The 25740-nt window shown below is 33.4% G+C and overlaps 7 protein-coding genes across 11 annotated transcripts; 5 read left to right on the plus strand and 2 right to left on the minus strand.

The window, feature by feature from the left end:
• Nucleotides 1-346: 346 nt before the first annotated feature.
• LOC114872960 (eukaryotic initiation factor 4A-III) lies at nt 347-1961 on the minus strand. Its single transcript, XM_029180741.2, has 5 exons — nt 1780-1961; nt 1363-1698; nt 1066-1288; nt 745-999; nt 347-656 (listed from the first exon to the last, which is right to left on the minus strand). The coding sequence occupies exons 1-5, from the start codon at nt 1922-1924 to the stop codon at nt 404-406; spliced, it is 1212 nt and encodes a 403-aa protein (XP_029036574.1). The 5' UTR covers nt 1925-1961; the 3' UTR covers nt 347-403.
• A 14-nt stretch (nt 1962-1975) lies between these two features.
• On the plus strand, nt 1976-3631 carry LOC114872962. The gene is made up of 2 exons (XM_029180745.2): nt 1976-2609; nt 2687-3631. The coding sequence occupies exons 1-2, from the start codon at nt 2224-2226 to the stop codon at nt 3051-3053; spliced, it is 753 nt and encodes a 250-aa protein (XP_029036578.1). The 5' UTR covers nt 1976-2223; the 3' UTR covers nt 3054-3631.
• A 1047-nt stretch (nt 3632-4678) lies between these two features.
• Nucleotides 4679-8163, plus strand: LOC114872952. The gene is made up of 3 exons (XM_029180721.2): nt 4679-6033; nt 6104-6907; nt 6989-8163. The coding sequence occupies exons 1-3, from the start codon at nt 5691-5693 to the stop codon at nt 7021-7023; spliced, it is 1182 nt and encodes a 393-aa protein (XP_029036554.1). The 5' UTR covers nt 4679-5690; the 3' UTR covers nt 7024-8163.
• A 359-nt stretch (nt 8164-8522) lies between these two features.
• On the plus strand, nt 8523-17111 carry LOC114872945 (metastasis-associated protein MTA3). 3 transcript variants are annotated; one of them, XM_029180706.2, is made up of 12 exons: nt 8526-9231; nt 10131-10198; nt 10271-10364; nt 12251-12433; nt 13483-13734; nt 13817-14088; nt 14158-14346; nt 14428-14850; nt 14927-15527; nt 15598-15747; nt 15971-16229; nt 16316-17111. In XM_029180706.2, exons 1-12 carry the CDS (start codon nt 9117-9119, stop codon nt 16452-16454), a joined length of 2745 nt encoding a protein of 914 aa, XP_029036539.1. In that variant the 5' UTR covers nt 8526-9116; the 3' UTR covers nt 16455-17111. The 3 variants fall into 3 exon arrangements, with proteins under 3 accessions (XP_029036542.1, XP_029036539.1, XP_029036541.1); XM_029180709.2 differs by lacking the exons at nt 15971-16229; nt 16316-17111 and adding an exon at nt 15830-15912 and having other exon boundaries at nt 8523-9231; XM_029180708.2 differs by lacking the exon at nt 12251-12433 and having other exon boundaries at nt 8528-9231.
• Nucleotides 17112-18206: 1095 nt separating this feature from the next.
• On the plus strand, nt 18207-21069 carry LOC114872866 (splicing factor 3B subunit 2). The gene is made up of 3 exons (XM_029180572.2): nt 18207-18397; nt 18579-20687; nt 20750-21069. The coding sequence occupies exons 1-3, from the start codon at nt 18374-18376 to the stop codon at nt 20816-20818; spliced, it is 2202 nt and encodes a 733-aa protein (XP_029036405.1). The 5' UTR covers nt 18207-18373; the 3' UTR covers nt 20819-21069.
• On the minus strand, nt 20840-24575 carry LOC114872864 (GPI ethanolamine phosphate transferase 1). 2 transcript variants are annotated; one of them, XM_029180570.2, is made up of 8 exons: nt 23882-24575; nt 23590-23810; nt 23310-23529; nt 22950-23235; nt 22438-22882; nt 22031-22361; nt 21576-21954; nt 20840-21499 (listed from the first exon to the last, which is right to left on the minus strand). In XM_029180570.2, the coding sequence occupies exons 1-8, from the start codon at nt 24115-24117 to the stop codon at nt 21080-21082; spliced, it is 2538 nt and encodes an 845-aa protein (XP_029036403.2). In that variant the 5' UTR covers nt 24118-24575; the 3' UTR covers nt 20840-21079. The 2 variants fall into 2 exon arrangements, with proteins under 2 accessions (XP_029036403.2, XP_029036401.2); XM_029180568.2 differs by having other exon boundaries at nt 22031-22367.
• Nucleotides 23960-25589, plus strand: LOC114872867 (putative OPA3-like protein CG13603). Of its 2 annotated transcripts, XM_029180574.2 has the most exons (4): nt 23960-23978; nt 24516-24575; nt 24730-24932; nt 25075-25589. In XM_029180574.2, exons 3-4 carry the CDS (start codon nt 24791-24793, stop codon nt 25578-25580), a joined length of 648 nt encoding a protein of 215 aa, XP_029036407.1. In that variant the 5' UTR covers nt 23960-23978; nt 24516-24575; nt 24730-24790; the 3' UTR covers nt 25581-25589. The 2 variants fall into 2 exon arrangements, with proteins under 2 accessions (XP_029036407.1, XP_029036406.1); XM_029180573.2 differs by lacking the exon at nt 23960-23978 and having other exon boundaries at nt 24564-24656.
• The last annotated feature ends 151 nt before the right edge of the window (nt 25590-25740 follow it).

Raw genomic sequence — 25740 nt, forward strand, 5'->3', positions numbered from 1 at the left:
CAATAAAATAAAATGAAACATGTTTTTAATGTATTATATATTATTTATTAAACTATATTAATAGTATGATAAATACTATGTAACATTTTCATTAAATCTAGTACTTAATCTTAAATACATTAAATACAGTGTTGTTTATTACAACACAAGATGTTCTCTTCTCTGTTACGTTATTAATTATAAATCTTTTTATTATTTGTATTATTACATTCTTTTACATTACTTTTAGAAATTGAACATTTAACTGCAAAAATGCATTTGTTTTATACTTTATAAAAGTAATGTACCTCTTATAAGAGTAATGTCACTCCGAAAATCAAATTTTTTTTTTATTATTAAAAAAATATAGTGAAAACAGAACTGAAGGAAAAAATCTTATTTAATACAATGATAAGTATTAAGATTATATTAAGTCAGCTACATTCATAGGCATCTCGTCAATTTGCGTTGAATAATATTGTTCGATATCCCGAAGAATTCGAATGTCATCGGTTTTCACAAAGTTGATCGAAACACCTTTCCTTCCAAAACGACCTGAACGACCTATTCTATGGATATATAACTCACGGTTGTTGGGTAGATCGTAATTGATTACAAGAGATACTTGCTGTACATCTATTCCTCTTGCCCAAACATCGGTTGTGATTAAAACACGGCTGTACGAAAAAAAACCAAAGCAATATTAATTTAAGATTCTATTTACAACAGAATCATACATTATGTATGTTTAGAAAACTCTGTCACCTTTGGCCAGAACGAAATTCTTTCATTATGTTATCCCTTTCTTTTTGAGGCATATCACCATGCATAGAACAGACTGTGAAATTGGCCTCTCTCATTTTTTCAGTTAACCAATCTACCTTACGTTTAGTATTGCAAAATATTACTGCTTGTGTGATTGTTAATGTGTCGTACAAGTCACATAATGTATCAAATTTCCATTCTTCCCTTTCAACAGCAACAAAGAATTGTTTGATTCCTTCCAATGTCAATTCATCACTGCAAAATGTAACGAATTAATTGAAGTAAGTTATTCATTTTAAATCTAATAAAAATTGAACTTACCGTTTAACAAGAATACGAATAGGGTCTGTCATAAATTTACTTGTCATTTCTAGAATTTCATGCGGTAATGTGGCAGATACTAATACAACTTGTGTTGCTGGTGGCAAATATCTATATACATCATAAATTTGTTCTTTGAATCCTTTATTTAACATTTCATCTGATTCATCAAGAACCAGCATTTTTATTGCTCTGGTTCTTAGGACACGTCTTTTTATCATGTCTGAAAATATCACAAAGCTATTAGTTTTATTTACTTGTGCACAGGTAAATGAATATTTTATACAAATAAATTACCAAATACTCTTCCAGGTGTGCCTGATACAACATGCTGCCCATAATCTAACTTCCTGATATCTTCACCAAGATTGGTGCCTCCAATACAAGCATGGCATTGAACATTCATAAAATCTCCCAAAGCCAGAATAACTTTCTGAATCTGAGTTGCCAATTCCCTTGTAGGAGATAAAACTAATACTTGTGTTTCTCTAACTTGTGTATCTAAGGATTGTAATATGGCAATTGAGAATGTTGCTGTCTTTCCTGTACCAGACTGAGCCTGTGCAATTACATCCCGTCCTTTCATTATCGGTTTGATTGACCGTTGTTGAATAGCCGATGGTTTTTCAAAGCCTGCGAATAAAATTAAAGAGTAGAATGAACGGTAAGATATGGAAAACAAGGTTATTACAAAATACAGAACTCCAACGATACCATAGGCATAAATTCCACGTAGCAACTCATCTCTAAGTCCCATATTATCAAACGTTGGAATAACTTCGACATCTTCACTGGTTTCAAATTCAACATTTGATAAATCTTCTGTTTGGGCAACACGACGTGACTTTACTTCCGCCATTTTCGTTAATAACTTGAATTTATGCTATGAAAATGTACGCCATCTACTCTGTCCTAACAGAAATATGTGAAACACTTCGCACTGCACCAGTTTTACAAAAAATATTTCTAACTTAAAACTGTGGTTTCAAACTGTGATTCTTTTTAATCTCGTACACATTATGTTACATTTATTACAAAAAATGTGTTTATAAGTTTATAAAAATATACTGTTGGTATTTTTAATAAAAAAGATAGAGGAAGCGTTTGAATTTGGTTATGTATTTGTATACAACAATTTGAAGAAAGAAAGAAATCAAAATGAATATTAATGTGACACTTGATGAACGTTTGACAAGTAACAGTTGCGTGAAACTCGTAATTGAATTACTAAAGTATATCTTATATCAGAAACAGCAAATACCATTTACATATGATTCATTAAATCAGCTACAAATGAAAATCACTGATAGAAATTTGTCTTCTATAAAGTCTTTATTAAATTCTTTAAAGAATACATCAGAGCAATTGAATTCACAATTTCATCTTAAAGGATGTGAAATCAAGGAAATTGCTATACTTATCGGTGCTACTATAATATCACCAAGATTACATGTTAGAGTGGAATTTCCCTCTGATGTTCTTAGTAGTCAAGATCATCATGAATATAAACATGCTTCTAGGAAACCTCTTTTAAATTTAATGAGGTCAGTAAAATGAATATTTATGGAATAATATATTACATTGTTATTACTGTTGTTCAAATATAATAAAATATTTTCAGATCAATGTTGGAATGTTCAGAGTTTCAAGATGCTTTGACTTCACCATTACATCCTACAAATACTTTTGTGCTGATACAAAAGAGCGATAGTAATGCAGTATCAGAATTCTTTTTACCTAAACCACAGTATATACCTCCAATACATACTTCTAATTATTTTGTAATTAAGTTGCAACATAGTGATCAAGTCAAAGTAGATTGTAATTGTATAGATATAGTAAAAGTTTATAATGAAGTATCAGACTGCAACACTAATAAAGGTAGGGACATTCAATTGTTAAATAATTCAAATGGAAATAATACACATTCTCCTTACTGTTGGTATCAGTCTAAAGAAGTAATTAAAGGATTCAAATTTATAAGATGACCATAAATATATTAATGTAACTATAGGCAATTGAAATAGCATATTTTTTACTATCATGAAATATCAGTGTTGAAAAGCAGTATATTACTATTAATAGATTTATTGTTATAATGTAGAAAATACGTTAATCATAATGTTACAAACATATGACTAATTGCAAATATATATAGATTATGTTTTAAAATTTTTAAATACTGATATGTACATTGATCATACTTATACAATTTATAAATACAATTTGTACTAAAACTACTTTTTCTTTCTGTCTTTTTCGTAATTATCTTCTGTTGTTTTGTCCTGATTAACAGTGTCTAAAATATTGAGTGGTAGCTTATAAATTGTAACTTTTAAAATCCTAAAATCAACGATTATTAGTATTCTCATTATCAGTATTATTAATCCTCCAATCCAACTCCACGTCATTATGATTGAAAACAACTGCAACCATAATACTGTTTTGCACATATCATAATGATGAAAATTAGACATTTCTACATATGATTGTATGATTTCACATTCACTGCAAATTTATTGTTAAAATAGTATGTTAAAAATATAGTAAAGTAACTTGTATCCAATACCTTACATCCTTTAATTTAATGGTAGATTGATATATTTCAGAGAAAACATTTTTTATATTTTTATTAAACTCCTCAAGCCCTTGTTGAAGATGGTAGTTTGCATACATAGACATTATTGTAAACAAGAAGTTAACTAATACTGCAGGAAAGACAATTCTCCATGGGCTTTCATATCTACACATCAATATAATATTGATTACATAAGTTTTTATTAATTTTTGATTAATAATGTAAGTTACAGGTACTTGCATTGCCACATTATATCCACCTTTCCCACACATAAAGAAAAAGGTAAACCATGTAATTCCAAGTATGCAAGATAAAAAACATGTTATTAAATATATGTTACATTTATGTACAAATTCGGAGTCCATAACAACATGTTTCCACCAGTCTGTATAATTTGACTTAATTTCATACAGCTCAGGGATATCATTTAGATCGGCTTTTGCCAGTATAATAAATTTTGCCCAGAGCAAACAATCGCCTCCAAAACCGCCTTGCTATCAAAGTTTTACAGTAAGATAATGGATTTTATATTTTAGATATAATAAAATTGTAATTAATTATACCCATAATATATAGAATAGAACACTACAAATATATCCGCTGATCGTACATAAAAGATAAAGAAACATTTGTATATATTTCCACAGCGAGGAAATTTCATCCATATCACGCTCAATTAATTCTTGATATTCTTCTAAAAGTTGCATGTTGTATGCTTAAGTATAATATCCATAGTTAAAATGATTTCGCGCCAAACTTCATCCATACCAAGAGACATGAATCTGATTGGTTTGTTCATAGCAAGCAAAATTCAAACGATAATAGGACGGAATTTCAATTACCGAATCGCTATTACATTGCAGTGTTAATTTTTCTAGTGGAGAAATATCTAAAATCTGAGCCGAATTTATAATAAGATGAATCAATTGAAATATTGAAATATGGATTAAAAGTGATAGAAGAAACTAGCTTTTCTGAGTATTAAGCATAGTAGATTCAATATAACTCTGTGGTTTAAAGGAAGTGTTGCAGACCGATCGTGGGAGTTGGACCAAGAAACGGAGGAACGCGCGGACCGCGAACCGCCACAGTGTTGTCGACAAGAAGGATACACGAAGGCGAGAAATTCTTGTTTTTTTTTTTTTACATCCGAACAGCGAAAATCACGAGGAAAACGATGGTGGATGCACGTTCTAAAGGGTCATCGAACGAATAAACTCAACTGCTGTGGACACGTAAACCATTCGTGGGTGAAGTGAAACACATGTGTCGGCCAAACCGTGTTTTCCACTCTAGAGTGTCCGTCCCGTGTTTGATCCGTGAAAATCTCACGTTTAGAAAGCCAACTTGTATTTCAGTTACAATAATCTTGAGAAAATTAACGTGTTTGAGTTTAAACACATCGATTAATGTGATGAGTTGCTTCTTCGAAATGGAATAAAACTTATTGCAGAAGGCGGCAGTGCGTGGGTGGGTGGGTGTCTAGCGATTGCCACTCATGTACATAAAATTCCTTTTGGAATTTTGCACAAAATGTTGCTATCGGACTAATGATAGTGTACTTTTATATTCAGTGTTATTCTGTTCAATTGATGTGTACTAATTGGCACATTATTCATGCAAATCTTTTTAGACATAAGAAAAAAAATATCAGTTAAATTTCACATCAACGCTGTTCTTGCTGTCAATTATATTTGGCTAGTGTCAGTTTGACAGTTTTAAATAAATAACATGAATGTAATTATGCTTCTAAATTGTTATATATATTATTACTATCAAAAGGAACATATATAATTAACTAATATTGACATTATTGTGAAAAGTTTCCTTTTGATTGTATATCTGATATTTTGTTCTATACAATTATTTGGTAAAAAATGCTTACCATAAACTTTGAAATGAAAGTACTTTAGCAAGTCTCTATCAATTATCATTCACAGCTTTAAGAGAAGGACCTTATAGTCCTGCCTCTTTTTATAAACTGATATTAAGAGGCTAAAGTATGAAAGGTCAAGCGGAGAAAAATGGATATCGGTAAAGTGTCAGCATGCGTGAGAAGTCAGCAGAATGTCATGCTCACGCAGGTCACGTGAGGGGCACAACAGAAATGTGCTCACGTGATCCTTCTACATTGCATTCAACCCTTACCAAGGCAAATGGTAAAAATTCAAGCCCGCAATCAACTCATCATTCAGAAGCACATATTGACAGCAATTTACTTCCGACACCCGGTGGAAGATTAAAATTTTTTAAAGATGGAAAATTTATTTTGGAACTTTCCCACCGTAGAGACGGAGAAAGAACCACATGGTTTCCAGTCCCAAAGAAAACATTTTGGCCACCAGCCAGTACAACTCCAAATAGGCAAGAGAGTTCAACATCTCTTAGTGGTAAGTTTAAAAGTATGCAGTATCTATTTCCTATGAAATTGAACAGTTCTAATCCTACTGATATTTCCAGTTTCTGATGATAATTCATCAGTTCAGTCAAGTCCTTGGCAAAGAGATCATTGTTGGAAACAAGCAAACCCAAGACGTAGGATATCTACAGAGTTCAATTTTTATTATTATAGGAACCCAAGAAATCGTTTGTGCGCGCATCCTCGCTTGATCGCAAGAAAGCGTAGACGTCCACTAGATCCTACTTCTTTGTTACTTGTTCCAGAATCGGTAACAAATTATACTAAACCGATACGTAAAGCAAACGGTACACCAACAGGAAAGGTTTTAAACCTAATTATCGACAAATTGGCGCGTCTGCTAGATCCTAATGTTGTTTCACCTCGCAAACGTATTTTACGCGAATTAGAAAAAGTTTCGTTGGAAGATCAGGCATCGAAACGACGTGCAACACCACAGCCTGTATGTACAACAACTGCTCCTACTTCTTCACCAAAACAATTATCGTCGTACAGTATAACCAGTATATTGGGAGAAGACAAACCGAGTCACGAACAAGGTTTTCTGAGGAATTTATTGAAACCAGACGATAGACAAACTGCGAAATACTCATCAAGTAACTCATATCCGAGGGTACGAATGGATCCGTATATTGGTACAACCAATACACCTCTGCAGCATCCGCTTTACGGTGTACCAATGTTACCTCCTGGACCATACAGAGCTCCTTTATGGATGCATTATCCATCACCCGTCCATTATCCACCTCCTATGCCATTATATGCACCACCACCACCTCATCCCCCATCTCCTCCAGTTCATCATTACAAAGACTATAGGGAACAAACTCTCACACCTCCTTCAGGTATATGTTAAAAAATATATTTCAAATGTATTCAACATTGTAATGAACGCTAATTTCATTTTTTCCTGCTGTATTTTATAGATATGCCTCTAAATCTGTCGAAGCATGCGGGTTGAATCTCAGGATCCTAAAAGTTGGTGCCTTATAAATGGACAAAACTGCGTAAACACTGCCCGTGCAACGACAATGCGATATATTAGTATTTTTTTATTCGTTAACAGTAGTATCATAGTAAGTAGAAATATGCAACCAGAAAAACAAAGTCTGGGTGCTATTCTTGTACATATAAATGCATAAACTGTCTAAGTTGGCATAGGTATTTTATATTAATATTAAATTAAATCATGAGTAGTATTATACAATTTTTATTGTAATTAATATCATGTATGTAATACATAATTGGAAATATGTATGTTGCATAATCTTTAACTTCATGTATTTTCATTGTTCTTTGTTAAATTACAGAAATTGTATTTTTTTTTTCACAATTCTTTTACTACAGAAATTGCATAAATGTGTTCACATTTTCACGCATTAATAACGTATCAAGTTCGATGTTCGTTTGTTAGTTACTTTTACTACTCATGATTCAGATACCACCATGAAAAAATGGAGCATGCTCTCACCTTGCGCATCTCACTTATACATTATCTTGTTATTCTTACTAACGTTACTGTCATTATTATCATTAATAAATGAAACGACTATTCATTTTAAAAGATTCATAAGAAAGACATAGAATTATGTACAGAACAGATTATTACCTATATTTAGTATAAATAATTATTCCTACGAATAGTAATATGATAATAAATTTAGATTGATAGCATCCACAACAGTATACATTTATTTATATAATATTAGTAAACAAAACAAAATTGCTTGGTAAAGACCGTGGGGTGTGCCTTAAATGATTACCTAAATTGCAACAAACTAAATTATAAACATTTTCATGAATATGTACTATTGCTACTATTACTACTATTACTACTATTAGTACTGTGTATATATGAATATAACTTTACGTTACGTATTTGCATCAAATCGACATTCGTCACTATTTATTGTTAGTCAGGCGCATTACCAAACATTTTTCACAAAGGCAAGCTCACACAGGCTCTACAAACTAGTGAGTAATTCTAATTATTCATTTATATACGTTTTTTTATTAATTGAAACAGATGAAATATGTGACTGCGCGCAAGCAATTGTATAGAAAGACTAATTTCGTAAATATATAAATATTTCATATACTATACGAGAACTTTTCATTTATTGTCACGTTATATGTGTTTTTATGTTTATCCGGTTTTATAAGATTTCTTTTATTGTAAATATATTTAAATCCGAAGTAAATTTATATTTATTCAATAAAAAATAACTAAGGTATATGATTTTTAATATTTGCAATACTATCTGTTAAGTTTAATCACCTTTATGTAAATACCTTTAATAAGTATTACGATAGAGATCTTAATTAGTAATTATGCGATGCGTTGTACCTAAATGAAATAAAGAAAAGAGTTTGAATTTCGCGGTCCCATTGGCGAGTGCGCTAAAAAATTGGCACCGTATCGTTAGGTACCCCCACTCTTCGATAAAGTCACGCAGTCGCTCTGGAGACCGCGGTATCGTCGGGTCTTGGTAGTATCCGATCCGTGGCCTTGTTTTGTGGTATTCGTTGACCGGGTTGTGTCGTTCCAATCGTATGTTTTTTCACCAAAAAATTGTAAAAAATAAATTCCCGGTATTACTAATAACGTACTAATAATACGAATCGATTCTAATCGAACGTCTTGATAGAATTTTGAATACACGCGGGTTTGAAGAAAGCAAGTGAACCCAGCTCCGGTAGAGGGGAGCAAGCAATATTGCTTGATGGTATATGTAGCCCGCTCGGCAAAATGAAAATGGCGGTGTTCCTGTATGAACGGAGCAACGGCCACTGACGATGCTCGTTACGGTAACAGACACGTGAGCCAAATCGAATGTGGGATTTTTACATATCTTGTGTGCATTTACGAAGTTCGTTCAGTGTTATATCGTAGCGTATAGAACGTAAATGCGAGTAAAATAGAAGCAAGCGCGATTTTTTCCGTCGATCAGGGACAAACAAACACGATGGAGTGACACCGCGAAGTGTTGACTCCGTGGACAAGTGGGAAGTGTCGGCTGTTACATTCGCGTACTTGGAGGACGAAAAGCCTTCATGCCGATGCCGGCCGAATACCACGAAAACCACGGTAACCACGAGAACGCTAATTTCGCTCTCGGGGCCACACAGGACGCCAGCAACATGACGGCCAACATGTACCGGGTGGGAGGTGAAGTAACCATATATACATATGTACATGTACACATACATATATATATTTTGCCGGCTGATGGCCACGCATCGAATCTCGAGCGCGGCTTTAATTAACTTGAGAAATTAATGTTTGCAAATGGATCGCAATGGCGTCCCCTATGTCTTCATTTTACCCGCGCAGCACCTCAACTTTCCTCTGTATATCTGAATCTCCCTTCCTTCTCGCTCTTTTTTGGCGTCCGTATGTACGTCTGCTTTCCTTCTGCTCCCTCTTTCCCCACTCTCGCCCTTCATTCAGGTCATACTAATTTCTTGCAGGATGATTTGGATGATTAAAATTCAATATTTCAGGGTACATCCCTTTTTTCCTTAAATTCGAGAAATTTTTTCGGATAGATTATCGAATGTTTTTATATACTAATCAGTAGTCTGTAAAACCAATATAATTTCCGCGAAAAGATCTTGCTGTTTTTTTTTCTTTTTCTCCAATGTTATTCATGTACAAAAAGATGAGCATCTAAGAATGTGCTGCATTCTACCACTATTCGCATGACAAATACAAATTTCAGATTCTCGTATTCTGTTGTTATTTTATTAAATATTTTCAAATATTTTTATGATGTGCATCTTTATTTTTCGATATGTTTTCCTTTCATGGGCTTTCTAACATTATATACTGCTATTTTATTTTGTACAGACATTAGTAAATAAACGTTTCCCGAATATGTGTAATATTAAGATTTTATTTATAGCAATCAAATTTTAATTATGAATATACGTATGCACATAGAAACGCGCGCGCGCGTATATTATATTTATCTAATAAAATTATTGATGTGCTTAAAATGTAATTGAATATATTTATAAATTATTTTTACAAATTTACTACATATACCCTTTTTTTTTTATTTATAGATTATGTATATTTTGAAACATCTTCCACATCTCCCTACCAAATAAGAAGGATAGAAGAATTAAATAAGGTAAGAATTTTTCCAATACATCATTGTGTATATTGTTCAGTTTTACTTATTGTGTTTAATTTGTTATTTTAGACGGCAAGTGGAAATGTTGAAGCAAAAGTTATGTGCTTCTTTAGGCGGAGGGATTTACCTTCTACATTAATCATGCTTGCAGATAAACATCAGTGTAAGTAGAATTGATACCTGCTACAAGAAAATACATGTTATACTTAGACATAAAATATACTTATTCAGTTCTTATAGATCATAGTATTTACCAATTCTCATGTTAATATTTAATAACAATTCAAATAGATTTGTTTTAACATTTGTCATAACATCTAAAGGTGCATAGTTTTTGTAAATTTAATGTGCTCTTATGTAATTAATATTACACATTTAACTAGGTACATTTATTATGGAGCATTAATATGTTAAGAAATTAATGGTATTATTGATGGTCTGAGTATACATAAAACAGTATTTATTTTTCTTGGAGTTGCAATATGAAATCGATAATTATTGATACACGATATTAAAATCTATTCAAATATCACGAAAGATCTTTTTTATATAATCATGAGTAGATCCTCCAGGAATTGATAATCGTTCTATTACACATATTGGTACGTGATTGGTAACGGAAGAAATCGCGCGATAGAAGTTAACGCAATCGATATTATTAAGAAACTGTATTTATTACGTCCTTTTTTTAAATACTCATCTTTGTGGATTCAAACGATTTAAGGTAATGGAAACAGAATTTCAAATTTCTGAAATATATGCATAAACTCAAGTGAACCATTGATAAAAACAATTAATTATTTTTTTGTCTTAAATACAGAAAAAATAATATATTTTTATAAAAAAAGGTTCCCTTAATTTTATGTATTTTAATATATATGTATTTCTGAAGCTTTCTCGATTTTTCCTTTGTAATAGCAAAGATAATGAGACGCGGGTATTTGGGGGTGGGAATGTATAATAAGTAAAGTTGGGGGGGGCAGAGGGGTGAAATGGGGGTTGTATCGATCTGCAGGGGGTGGGTTGAGGGTGGTGCACCCGCTAACCCACCTCCCCCTTTTTCTACCTCTCTCACTCAAGTCTCTCATACCACCCCTCTTTGCCTCCCGCCACCCTGAACTAAATGAATGACTGACGCAGGGGTCGGTCGGGTATGTGTTACGTGTACTCGAACACAGACTTGTAAGAACACCGATAGACGCATACGATACTGGCACATGGACACATACGAATAAACGGGTAGAGAGAAACAGGAACGCACATGCATACATATATGTATATGTATATTGTATATATATATATATATATATATATATATATATATTCCTGGCGAAAATGGTGGGCCCCACTAGCCATCTTCGTTTTAAGCATTTACTCCCTTGCTTCTCTTTTGCTCTCTCCTCTTCTTTTCTATCCTACGTACGTATATATTCGTGAATGTACACTCTTTTGTTTCGTTTTGTTTCTTTCTTTCTCTTTGCCCCCCTCCGTCCAATCTCTACCCGTAGCTCTATGTCCGTCCACCGGTATTTGCTTCGAATCGGGTTCTCTCCCTTTCCTTTACCATTTCTGTACTTTACTCTTCTGTACCTGAAATTTCAGAAAAAAAAAAATATGTAAACTAGGTTTCGTCAAAAATTGAATCTCTTACATGAAAAATGTTTATACATTTTAATTTTCAAGTATTTTTCAGGGTTTCTTCATCCCTTTTTACTAACGATGTTCAAATTAAAATATTTCTAAATTCATCTTACTCTTGAAGTCTTGTCAAGTCTTTCATTACGGTCGTCTTCATCTTAATGTTCAATTGTAAATAGAAACGCGTTTGGAATTGGTTGACAGAATCAAAATTGTTCTTTATAATATAAAAGTATTGATTGTTCATATGTTAATGACCAAAAAATGTAACTAAGCTAGAAGATGCTACATATTTTCAGTTTTTTTTTTCCTTCTTTTTTTTTTAAGTATAAAGCATGTTAAGATTGTATTAAAACGAGATTAAAATGAAAATGAGACATAGTAGAGTGGGTTCTATGATACAAATTGCAGTGGCAAGTGCGGAGCAGCAGAGGTCAGAATCCCCTGCGAACACGCAGAGTCAGAAACTCGAGAATCCAGATACTACTAAGGAAATGACAAATAAAGATGGGATCGGGCCCAAAGTGATGAACAAAGGGGGCGGGAAGGGGGGCTGGCTGAAGGCCCCACTATCAGAGGCCCAAGAGCCTCATGGTGAGTGAGCAGTCAATTAAGAGGTGCTCCTTACAGATGAATTTTATCAGCATCATATGAAAATGTGCTTAATTGCTAGAATTCATCAGTAAGTGTATTTCATATGCACCTTTTGATTGTCTTGTTAGTCCCGTATAGAAGCCAGTGATGATGTAAGGCTAATGATCTAGCGGCGGGATTTAAACTTCTTTGTAATCTTGGTGAATGCCATAAGTTAAGGCTGAATTCACTGTAAGGCCAAAGAGACAATAAATTGGGTTTTACTACAACCTCTTGATTCAAGATCGATAGAAAGGGGTTTCAGTATTAAATACAAAATTCTATGAACCCAAATATTTTCTAATGATAAGGTCATAATATCGCCTTTATTTTTTTTTTTAATTTTATCATATCTATCATCTTTTCCATCTTCTCAAAGGATCATTGTAGTAAATCATTCAATAAAATTCATGCTCATTAAAACACTCACAACTAAAATTTTCCTAATTAATTTTTCAAAATCCCGCCGTATAAAATGATAATTCTTTAGTAATCTGAGGCTTCTTCAAACAATTTTATATTTCTTTAAATATTAATTTCATTTCTGTTATGATAGGTAGTATATCACTTAAGAGTGCTTTTATTTCCTTTTCTTTTGTTGCCCGCTCTTGCTGATATTTTTAGTTCAGTATTGTAAGTTTTGATTGATTCTGCCACATTCCTGCGTTTCATTTACATTTAATTTATGTATGTTAAAATAATAATAACAACAACATTAATAATAAATAATTCAGATTGCATGAATAAATTAATAACTTTGGGGGATATCTTTACAAACGGAAAATATTCTATTGAAATTATAAGTAATTCTATTTCGAATTTATATTATTTATGTGCCAAATAAAATAATGAAATCATGCAAATTTTTCAAGTACTAAATCTTTCTGGCCTCTTTTACTTTCTTTACCTTTAAGTGAAATATTTATTTTATTATAAGCTTTTTGCAATATTTATTTTAAAACTGTAATAACAAAATATAATTTAATCTAATTTAAATTATCTTTTCGCAGGGATGGAAGAAAATGTTGTTGGTGCTGGAGGAGTTACAGAATTAAGTTCTAAACAACGTCATCAAATGAAACACAGAGAACTGTTTTTATCGCGTCAAGTGGAAACAATGCCGGCAACGCACATAAGGGGAAAATGCTGTGTAACTTTGTTAAATGAAACAGAATCTTTACTAAGCTATTTAAACAAAGAAGATTCTTTCTTTTATTGCTTAGTATTCGATCCTGCCCAACGTACTTTACTTGCTGACAAAGGTATTTATCAGTAAAAAAAATATATATTATCGAATACTATAACTACGATTATTGTAACTTTAATAAATGTTAATCATTATAGGTGAAATTAGAGTAGGTAGTCGATATCAAGCCGATGGTATAGCGCCATCTCCATTGACACCTGCTGAAAGAGAATCAGATCCTCGTAGGTTGCAAGATTTAGAAACTTTGGTATGGACGCCACGGCATTCATTAACGGATCGTCAAATTGATCAGTTTCTCGTTGTCAGTAGATCTGTAGGAACATTTGCAAGAGCTTTAGATTGTTCATCTTCAGTTAAACAACCCTCTTTGCATATGTCTGCAGCAGCTGCGTCTAGAGACATTACTCTTGTAAATATTGTCGTTATTACTGTACATCTTTAAAAAAGGAAATTTCTCTGTATCCATGTACATTTACAGTTTCATGCAATGGATACTTTGCATCGACACACTTACGATGTTGCGAAAGCAATGTCATCTCTAGTACCCAGCACTGGTCCAGTATTATGCAGAGATGAAATGGAAGAATGGAGTGCATCCGAAGCGAATCTTTTTGAAGAAGCACTTGATAAGTATGGAAAGGATTTTTCCGATATACGTCAAGACTTCGTAAGTATCCATTTGTAAGACGTCTAATAACTAAATCTAAGTTTATATTTTTTAATACATGTACATATATTCTCTCCTTAGTTACCATGGAAAACATTAAAAAATGTAATTGAATATTATTATATGTGGAAAACAACTGATAGATACGTACAACAGAAGAGGGTAAAAGCTGTGGAAGCTGAAAGCAAATTAAAACAGGTTTATATACCAAACTATAATAAGACAACTCCGCCTACGACTGCACCTTCTGCGGCAACGATTGTACCCCTTGGTAACAGTAATAGTAACAGCAATGGAAAACCAACTAGTGTTCTCAATGGCAATAGTAATGGCAATATGGCAACTGATAACAGTGGAATATTAATGGTTGGGGTTAGCGGAAAACCATGTGAAAGTTGTCAAGTTATGCAGAGTCCACAGTGGTATGCTTGGGGTCCGTCGCATATGCAGTGTCGTCTTTGTCAATCTTGTTGGACCTATTGGAAAAAGTACGGCGGTCTTAAGGTATACTTACATCAATATACTCGAGTAATGTAGTCTCTATTCTTTTTTCTTTTTTAACAGAAATGTTTCTTTTTAGGTCCCATCGCGTATCGACGACGTTGATTTGGAAAGAAAAAGAGGATGTACGGGTTCGGACGAGGAAAGCAAAGGAATTAGTGGTGCTCATAGACCTCATCGATGTAGCATTCCTTCTTGTGGTAAAGAGTTCAAACTTAAAGCGCATCTGAGTCGCCATTATGCAAGTGCTCATGGCGTTGATTTACGTGGCAGTGGAGTAAGCGGAGGGGGAGGAGGTGGATCTCCCAGACCTGTGATGAAAACCCGATCCGCATTTTATTTACGTACTTCAGCATTAGCACGAGCTGCACGACGATTATGTGCAGCTCAATTACGCACACGTCACGCAGCGCGAGCGCCTCATCAACCTGTAAATGCAGCACCATTGCGACATCTTTGCGCTTCTCCTCAGTTAACGTCAAAAAGCCCTGCAGAATTACGTATTTTAGCACGCGCTGTACGGCCTCGGCCTCGCCCTCGTGTAACTGACATAGCGACGCGTTTAGGTGATCACCCTGCACCACGGCAACCCGGAGATTGGGATTGGTTAGCTCTTACAGCCCCTGCACAACGAAAACAACCCGACCGTGTATCTTTCCCCAGACCGCCAAAAGCACCAGGTACACGCGCTGCTCACGTCTCTGTCTTATAGAGGGTATTTAATGTTTTTGTAACAATAATGTATTACAGATGGAAGTCTTTTATATGAAAGAGTACCAAATAAAGCTGAGGTAGATAGACTGACGGTAACTCCCCCTCAACCGCAACCCAGTATGCAAACGCAGCAAACAATATTAAAACGTACAAGACCTCCATTCGATGAGATCAACGGATCAGATGGTAAGCTCTAGAATCATGCATTTTATTAATATATTGCTGTAAGGTCCTAAATCCTAGTACTGAATGCGATCTTTGTTTACTGGCTTCTACTCTGATGTGGATTGGGATGAAGGTAAAATAATTCCAAGTACAACAAAATCAAACAAATAATCAAAACTGTTAAATCATAGTTTATCATTTTATTATAAAATGTACAATTTATGAATATTTATGTTTTCAATAGGTATTGCCCTAAGTGCAGGGCTCCCTGGTGGACCGCCTGCAAAAAGGGCTCATCATTCTCAGCAGCTACATCCGAAACATGCTTTGGAACATTCTGCGCCTGCTGTTCTTCCACTAGCACCACCTCTCAATGGAAGGGCTGCTCACCCTCATACTTTGCCACATGGTCCACCCATATCCAGAAGTAATGCGCGCAAACAAGTAATTTCATGGATGGACGCACCTGATGACGTTTACTTTCGTGCTTCGGATCAAACCAAGTTAGTGCTTCTTGTTAATGTCATAGATACACGTTGACTACGCCAGAGGAAAGATGATTATAATCAATGTTATTATTAATTCACAGAAGACTTAGAAGGACTCTATCATCTGTGGAACTTCGAAGAGCAGCGCGTAAACCATGGCGTAGATTACCAGCTCCGTTACATCCTCCTCATTCGCAGAGAGCAGTACGCGGTGATGACATGGTTGTCATCTTGGACTGAATCAATAATACAATCAGTTGGACAAATTGATAAACATTGATCAGTTTGTTATAATGGAATCATACTGTTACTGTAATTTTAATGCCAGAGTCAACACACAGTGAAGATATTCCAGCTTTATGTATCGTCATTGGCAGCTCTGACGTTGAGCAAGAATCATTCGCTGTTTGGAATTTTTTCGATCATTTTCAAAACAGCAGTTCGCCAAAATTGAAGGCCTCCCTTGACTGAATCTGCATGATGCATTAACATTGCTGAAACATACTTCACATATACGAACGAGAAGCAACGACTCTGGAACGAACATTCATCGAATCTTAAGAGAAAAAAAAAAATGAAATCAAGTCATTCACCGTGAAACATGATTTTCTATTCGTATTAATTAGTTATTGTTGTTATTAATAATTATTATTAATAATTGAATGTACATATACATCATACCACACATTCATACACACATAACCAGGCAACATAAGTGTCCAACGAACGTTGGACATCAGCTCTTACATCGGTTAAATTGGCACATACCACGCGCATTAGCTCACGAAAAGATGTTACGGCCATGCGCGTAACAAAAACGAGTGGAAGAGAAAAAGAGAGAGAGGGAGGGAGAGAAAGTGAGAGAGAAAGGATAAGAATGTAAGAGAGAAAGAAGGAAAGAATGCTCATTGTGAATATTTTTATTAAATTTTCAAGTTTGATGACTTCCGTCGCAACAATTAATAAATAAACATAAGCATTAAGTGGAAGGATGCACTAGTCCTTTTTCCGTTTGATCCATTTTCCTTTTGTAATAAGCTCAAAGATATATTTATATATATCAGTACTATCTTTAAAGAATTTCTTTCTTCTTTATACAAATATTATTTATATTATTTTTTGATGTGTCAATCATCATTAAAGAATTGAATCTTTCTTATTTATTTTGTAACGTGTAATTTTAAACTATATTTTGTCCTTTATATCTTATTAAACTTATTGTTAGTAATAAATATTCAGATATGATTGTAAAACGTAAAGTAAAATTCTTGTTATTGCAATAAACAATATTGGTTATTTTTTCATAATTAATTGATACTTTGAATTAAATTTTTATTACACTCAAGGAGTAAGTACAGTAAACACTGGGTCAAGATTATGGGGTCTCAGATACCCCTTGTGAGTTTAAAGCAGTATGCATAGCATTTCGGAATCGTATTGGGGCGCCGAGGAACCCCCTGGCATCGTCAAAGCATTATTTCACCGGGGTCGTCGAAACCCCGTATTGTAGAACAGCGGGGTCCACAGAACCCCAGCATAGTGGATCGGCGGGGTCCACAGAACCCCAGCATAGTGGATCGGCGGGGTCCTCGAAACCCCGGTGCCGTAAAACATTGGCGCCATCTATCGGGGAAAGTCGCAAACTAGTCGACAATTAGTTTCCACGATTTGCCGATAGAAAGCGCTAACGCTCACTGTATGGGGGTTCCGAGGACCCCAATTGGGGTTCCGAGGACCCCGCTGCCCTAATAAGCTGGGGTTTCGAGGACCCCGCTGCCTAAATTTTAAAAATTTTAATTTATGGCGGTCTTTTTAAGATACATACAAGTTTGGCGAACAATTATTTTAATAATCCTTTGTCCTCGTGCTGATTTCGACTGAGTTCGAAAGAAATGGGATTAAAATGAATCAAAAAATAAAATAAAATAAGCTCACGTACGGGTGTCTAGGACCCCAAAATCATGATCCCTCGCGAACAAAGGCATATCCAGTCTTCTTGTATCTGTAGTCACTGGTGAACGTTTTAATCAGTGCGTGGTGTATGTAGATATTAATGCAAATGGAAATTAAAATTCTTTTCTAATAATATATTTGTTTAAATTGCAGTAAGATTAGAATTAAGATATAGTAAATGTTCTGATATATGAACAAACATAGACATGGAAAATATACCAGGAAGTGAGGTTAGTTTTGTTTTCATTTAGAGAAAAGGAAGAAGTGTATTGATTTATTTCTATAACATAAAAGTGCATATTTGTAAACATCCTATTTTAGTTTTTATTAAATTAAGTTGCACATATAAGTTATATTTTATTTTACCCTGTATTTTTCTTATTAATTTTAATATAATAAATTTAAATACAGAATCAACAAATGGCTCATCAGATGTCATCTCTGATGAATATGCCTGCGAATAGTAATCATGGAGTGCCAGGAATAGATCCCCCTAAATCATTACCCAGTTTACTAAGCTTAAAAGTAAGCCCTCCAAGTGAATTACAAAGTCAAACATCATCGGATGATATAGGAAGAGATGGAGACAGTGATTCAATGAAATTACCAGCAGCTTTGGAACAAGCTCTTGCTTTTAAAACAGAAAGAGCTAAAGAAGTAGGAGCAGATCCTAATGACATAGTTTCATTAGGAAAGTCACCCAATCATGAAAATCTAGGGGAAGATGTTTCTCAGTTAGATGATGTTATACTTGAGCCTGAAACAACAGAGAAAACAGATGGTAAAATGAGTAAAACTAAAAAGAAAAAGAAGAAAAAGAGGAAGAAGCACACTACAGGAAAAGATGCAGAAAATAAAAAAGATAACATAGAAAATGCAAAACCAAAAGAAGACTTACCTGAAATTGAATATATTCAAGAAATTCCAAGTGTTAATGATTTAGAGCCAATGTATCGTCAATTCGCTCGAATTTTCGAAGCATTTAAATTAACTGAACCTGAACCTAAACCTGCTGAAGCTGATAAAGGTGAACCGATAGGTCAATATCCACCTATAACTAGTTTACAAACAACTGGAACAGTGCCTAGCAAAGTTCCACCGTTAGATGATTTTGATGATGATGCAAATCAGCAACAGCAACAACAGGGAACTGGAGAAAATGGTGCTCCTCGTCTTTCCAAAAGAAAACTGAAAAGGTTAACGCGTTTGAGCGTTGCCGAATTAAAACAGCTTGTAGGACGTCCTGATGTTGTGGAAATGCATGATGTTACTGCTAGAGATCCAAAACTCCTCGTACAATTAAAAGCCCACCGAAATACAGTACCTGTACCAAGGCATTGGTGTTTTAAAAGGAAGTATCTACAAGGTAAACGTGGTATAGAAAAACCGCCTTTTGACTTGCCAGATTTTATAAAACGTACAGGCATCACAGAAATGAGAGCAAGTCTTCAGGAACGAGATGACACGCGTACATTGAAAGCTAAAATGCGGGAAAGGGCAAGGCCGAAACTCGGTAAAATAGATATAGATTATCAGAAACTACACGACGCGTTTTTCAAATGGCAAACTAAACCTCGTATGACTATTCACGGTGATTTATACTACGAAGGTAAAGAATTTGAAACGCGATTAAAGGAAAAGAAACCTGGAGAATTATCTGACGAGTTACGCACCGCTCTTGGCATGCCTGTAGGTCCAAATTGCCATAAAGTACCGCCACCATGGTTAATTGCTATGCAACGATATGGACCACCACCAAGTTATCCCAATTTGAAAATACCTGGTTTGAATGCCCCAATTCCAGAGGGATGTGCGTTTGGTTATCATGCTGGTGGTTGGGGAAAACCTCCTGTGGATGAAACAGGAAGACCTTTATATGGAGATGTATTTGGTATTTCACGTACTCCAGGTGGGGATAATATGGACGAAGAAATTGATAGAGGGATGTGGGGTGAACCTGAATCAGAATCTTCTGGAGATGAAGATGAAGATGAGGATGCGGAAGAAGGTGGAGAAGGTGAAGGAGAAGGAAAGGATGGAGATGGAGATGCAAGTGGTCTGGTTACACCTGGTGCTGAAGGTCTGATAACACCAAGTGGAATTACATCGATTCCTGCTGGGCTGGAAACTCCAGAAACAATAGAATTGAGAAAGAAGAAAATTGAAAGTGAAATGGAAGGAGGAGACACACCTGCTTTGTACACAGTTTTACAAGAAAGAAGAACAGAAGGTCTTGGGGCAAGCATGATGGGTAGCACTCATGTATACGATATGACAGGTGCAGCAGGAGGTCAAGCACCGCCGTCTGTAATCGCCGCTCGTCGTGGAGTAAGTGGAACAGCATCTGATGGAAGAACAGAAAAAGATGGAGCTGTTGAGTTAGCATTAGATCCAAGCGAATTAGACTTAGATTCCGAAGCAATGGCATCGCGATACGAAGAAACCATGAGGTCGCGGCAAGCACATTTGAGAAGGGAAGATTTGTCGGATATGCTTCAGGATCATGTACAACGACAAAAAGTAAGCATATTGTGTACATACATATAACATTATTAATTAATAAATCTTATTTACTTTTTCAGAGTAAACGCAAGCGTCAACAGAGTCAAGATTCGAAAGCATCTAAAAAATATAAGGAATTCAAATTTTAAATTTAATAAGTTGACACAGCGTAAGAACGATATTTTTATTTTGAAATTGTAGAAATACTAATGAATTAATACTATAGATCTAAGAATTAGTGGATAGCAAATCATTAATGTTCAGCTATCACATTATGACACAATTTTACATTTTGTTCCATACCCTGATATACGAAGATTTAAAATCCAAACCTACTGTAAGCATATTAATTTTTGATAATAACAAATGTATATAAACTTTACCATATCAAGAAAAATGATATACATTGTTCATACAATATGCTGCTTTTTTAAGCTAATATGAAATTTCAATTTATTTGGATAATAAGTTATAAGAGGGTATGATAAACAGTATAATAACAATAAAAGACATGGAAGAGAAATTGTAATAGTGAATCTACTTATTGCACTACCAATATCTAACCAACTCCCTTGAGGTGTAACACAATAGATAAGTGGTAGCGTTAAACAGTCTCCTAGTAATACCACCGCTAGAAAACTATTCGAAGATCCAAAGGTGTAACTTGTACATCCCACCAAGATTAAAGGTATACAAATTTTTAATAGTATCAATGAAAACATTATAAATGGTGAAAAAACCGTCACAAAATGCCGCGTCCAAGAGGGATCAAATGAACTGATACTTGCCATGTTACCAGTTCCAAAAAAGCACAACAATGTATATAACATCTGTAATAAATCGTTCAGGATATATAGAAATTTAATAGTTTCAATTCATTTCGAATAACGTGTTAATAAAGGATACAAAGATTGCTGCTTTGAGTAATTCTTCTATTGTCAAGAGTTCTTCATTTTTCTCATCTTTTTTAACGTCAGATATCCAACAAGATAAATGCAATGCAAGAATTATGAAAAAGAAAGGTTCATAAGATGCTGATAATAAAACAAGTGGGCAAAAGAGGCTCAACATAATTCCTTGCATTCTTTCCTTTAATTGTGTAGGGTAGGTACAAATATATAACGGTGTAGTTAATAAAATTGCCCACGAAATCCAATTTCGACCATCTATAAATTCTAAATATATTAGCCCTATAATTGCTAGCCGCAAAATTTCTGCTGTTTTCCTACTCTTTGAGTAGACTTTTACAATAACTATTATAGCCTCAACACATATGCTGAGAAGTCTGAAAAGTAAATGTTTTAATATTTCAATTAAAATTAAATCATAATAAATATGATTTGATATTAATTTAAACTTACACAATATAAACTCGAGGGTACGGTTCAACTACAGGTAGTAATGGAAAAACAGCCAGACATAAAGCAGTCCAAAAAAAAGAATTCTTCATGTTTTTTAGCAATATTTTCTGGGAAAAGCCAATGCATAAAATTCCTATACTGAGAAATGATCTATACGTTAATCCAATGAACATTGTTGCTAATAAAACAACTATTTCTATGCCCATTAACCAATGATGTTTATTATTATGTATCTTTAATTGTATCGAACGCGTAATCGCATTCCGAATAGCTATCCAAACAGAAATTATAGCTAACAATGCATAGCAAGGTAGCCTCCAATTATTACAACCTGAAACTTTATTATTCGTATAAAAATTTACGTAACAGTTCTTTAAATAAGTATACACCATTATAATATATCATACCTTTGTGCATGATAAGTATTGTAAATAGTAATATTACAAATACAATATCTGTTATTAATAAATTAGAGGAATTAATAACAGTTCGTTTAGTTCCGGCTATTTTTAGAAATAGCAACGTTATCCAGCCAAACCACATTACTGATAAATATGCTAAAAATCGTATTCTTTGGTATTGTCGAAAATATACTAAAGCCTTTTTGGCTAATTTAATTGTAGCTACTATATCTTTTAATGTCTCATTTGAATCTTTTACCTCAAGATATTTATCTAGCATCAAAATTTTATTATCTAATTCTACCTCTCTCCAATCTGCAAATTCATTATCCTCACAGTTCAACATACGATTTGCTTTTACTTGATATGTTAATTGCTTTAAATTATTTAATAAAACACGATTTATATAGTTCTGATTAGCAGTATCTAAGTATTGCCATGGTAAAACACCCTGAAAAAATTTTGTGTAAATTAATAAATGTTTCAGTCAATTATGATAACATTATTTTGATACACACTTCATTATTAATTGGTATAGGAGCACCAATTAAAGATGATATTAATGGGGTAATATCTACTTGCTCCACATTTTGACTAGAATTAAATGCATTAATCCCTGCACCCCAAACAATCAATGGAGTTTCTGTTTCATCTGTAGAACCACTTCCATGTGATCCCCAATCAGTCATTCCATGATCTGCTGTGAAAACGTATGCAGTACTATTATCTCCAAAAATATCTTCTGTCATATGTACCACCTCTTCTATTTTTCGATCAACATAATTCATGTTATCAACATATTCTCTATATTTAAATGTAAGTTTAAACTAATCAGATTATAATTCTACAGATTGGATCAGATTATAATAGTTTAATACCTAGAATAAGGTTTCGATGTATGTCCTGTAGTATCACAACCAAGAAGGTGAAGGAAAAGAATAATTCGTTTTGCATTTTTATTTCTGTGAGCTTCTTCCTGAAGCCAATTGATATATTTGTCAAATACCCATGAATCTAAACGCCAAATTTGACCTTGCATTCTATCAAAATCTTGCCATTCTGGAGAATAACTATCTCCATGGATGTTATTTTTTGCACCTATTTTTGATGGATATCAATTGAAATTATATAAAACAAAATTCACAGTATTTGTAATACCTTTTGTAAACATAGGTATAATGTCAGGACTTCCCCATGCCCATGTAAAGTAACTCTGATTAAATACAGAATCAAAATCAACAGGATTTTCTTTCCATCCTTTAAAAATTGCACTAGGATCTTCATATAATCCTGCACAAATTGCAACAACACCTGGCCTAGATTCTGTTGGCATTCTTGTATGTGATATACCCCAAGCACCTTTATTTATCATTATTTGCCTATAATCAGAGTAATATCAATGTATACATAATAGTTATCAATTTTTAAATAAATTACAATTTAAATTTACTTGAGAAATTTTGGTGGTGCTTCAATAAAGGTTCTAAACCTTAAACCATCTGCTATAAATAAAACCAATCTTTTTGCTGGTGCATTATTCAAAATTGGTACATTTGGCAAGTCTTGTATAATAGGAGAATGAAAATTTATATCAAGTATACCCCATAGTATTATCAAATGCATTGCGAGTCCCCATATTACGAATAAATAGTTACTGTTTCTTACAGTAAATTTCTTATTATACATCGTTTATTTCTTTTCTGCTAATTATTTAACCTATATAAAATTAATAGTTTCAAATACATGTAATTAAATAATAAGTAATTAAACATTTGATATTTCTCTTATTCTTTTATTTCACGTTATTATTCAACATTTGATATAAATTGTTCACTCATTTGATCATTCTTTACTTATATAAATTTTCAATTCTAATCAAACCATCCATACACACTTATTAACATGTATGAAGTTAGTCATTTTCATTTTACATATTCATGTTACACTTTAGAAATACTTTACACGTAGAATTGAATATTAAATACTGATGAATGAAAAAATTAAGATAATAAAAATGTTGATCAGTTCTTTTAATACATAAATATATAGAAACGTAACCAGCACATGTCTACATAATTTTTCAGAGATGTCAGTATGGCCTGGTATGACCGTCTGCTATACTCTGAAGTACTTTCACAAGTGAGGTAATGATTTTAAAATATAACACGAAACTTATTTTTTTCACAATGTCATTATGATATGTTATATCATGTTCCTAATATTTGGTAAATAAATATAATTAATACTGAAAAATCGTTTTCACTCGTAAAGTACAATGTTAATACACATCATTTTTAGGTTTTCATATGTATATAGGGTGTAATTTTCAAGTTTACTTATACAAATAAATAAAAGCAGGATGGTAGTGGGTGTATTTCCAGCTCTCAAATTGGGAGTTTTATTTGTTAAACAAATAAGTAAACCCTTGGCAAAATTTCTTGTTAATCAAGCAAAAAATCATCCTGTATTTAGAACATATTTTATCATACCACCTGCTCAATGTAAGTAAAACAAAGATTTAAAATTAATTGTTTCAATATTCTTTATAATTGTATTGTATAATAATGTAGCTCTTATTGTTATTATCTAAAGACTTTCTATAGTCACGTAACGGTACATTATATTTTTGTGGTTTAATTGCAGTTTATCATTGGGCAGAAGTTAAAGCTAAAATGTATGTAATGAATCTTGGTAAGCCCACAAAGGTTGCAAAATTGAATGAAGCCATGGCAATAGAATTAGGAGCTAATTTGATGGGTGAGGTTATTATTTTTAGTGTTGCCGGTGGTTGTCTGATATTAGAATATAATCGCCAAGTAGCAAAAGAAACGAAAAAAGAAGAAGCACGTCTTCAACAAATACAGAAATTTACAGACGACATTGAGAAGTTAAATAAAATTACATCTGTACAGCAAAGAGAAATTCAGCATCTTCAAGAAGCCTGTAAAGAATTAGCAAAACATACAAGACATAAATTGTCCGAAACGCTAATAGTAGCAGAAGCAAATCTGCAAGAACATCATACAGATACAAATACTGGCTTGAAAACAAATATAGAAACACACAATAAAGAAAATGAAAAGAGATCAATAATTGAACGTGCTATAGTGTATTATGAAAATGATGTAAAAGCATACAAATTCAGTTAACTAAACTTTTATATTAAGTTTTATTAATGAATGTGATAGTATAGATATAATATCAATAACATTAAAACCACACAATTACAAACAAAAATTTATATTACACTGTATATAAGGATTTCTAACAGTATATGCAGTAATACAATTTTTGTGTATTGCTGTTGAA

This window comes from Osmia bicornis, chromosome 15 (genome assembly GCF_907164935.1).
Source record: "Osmia bicornis bicornis chromosome 15, iOsmBic2.1, whole genome shotgun sequence".
NCBI classification, from domain to species: Eukaryota; Metazoa; Arthropoda; class Insecta; order Hymenoptera; family Megachilidae; genus Osmia; species Osmia bicornis.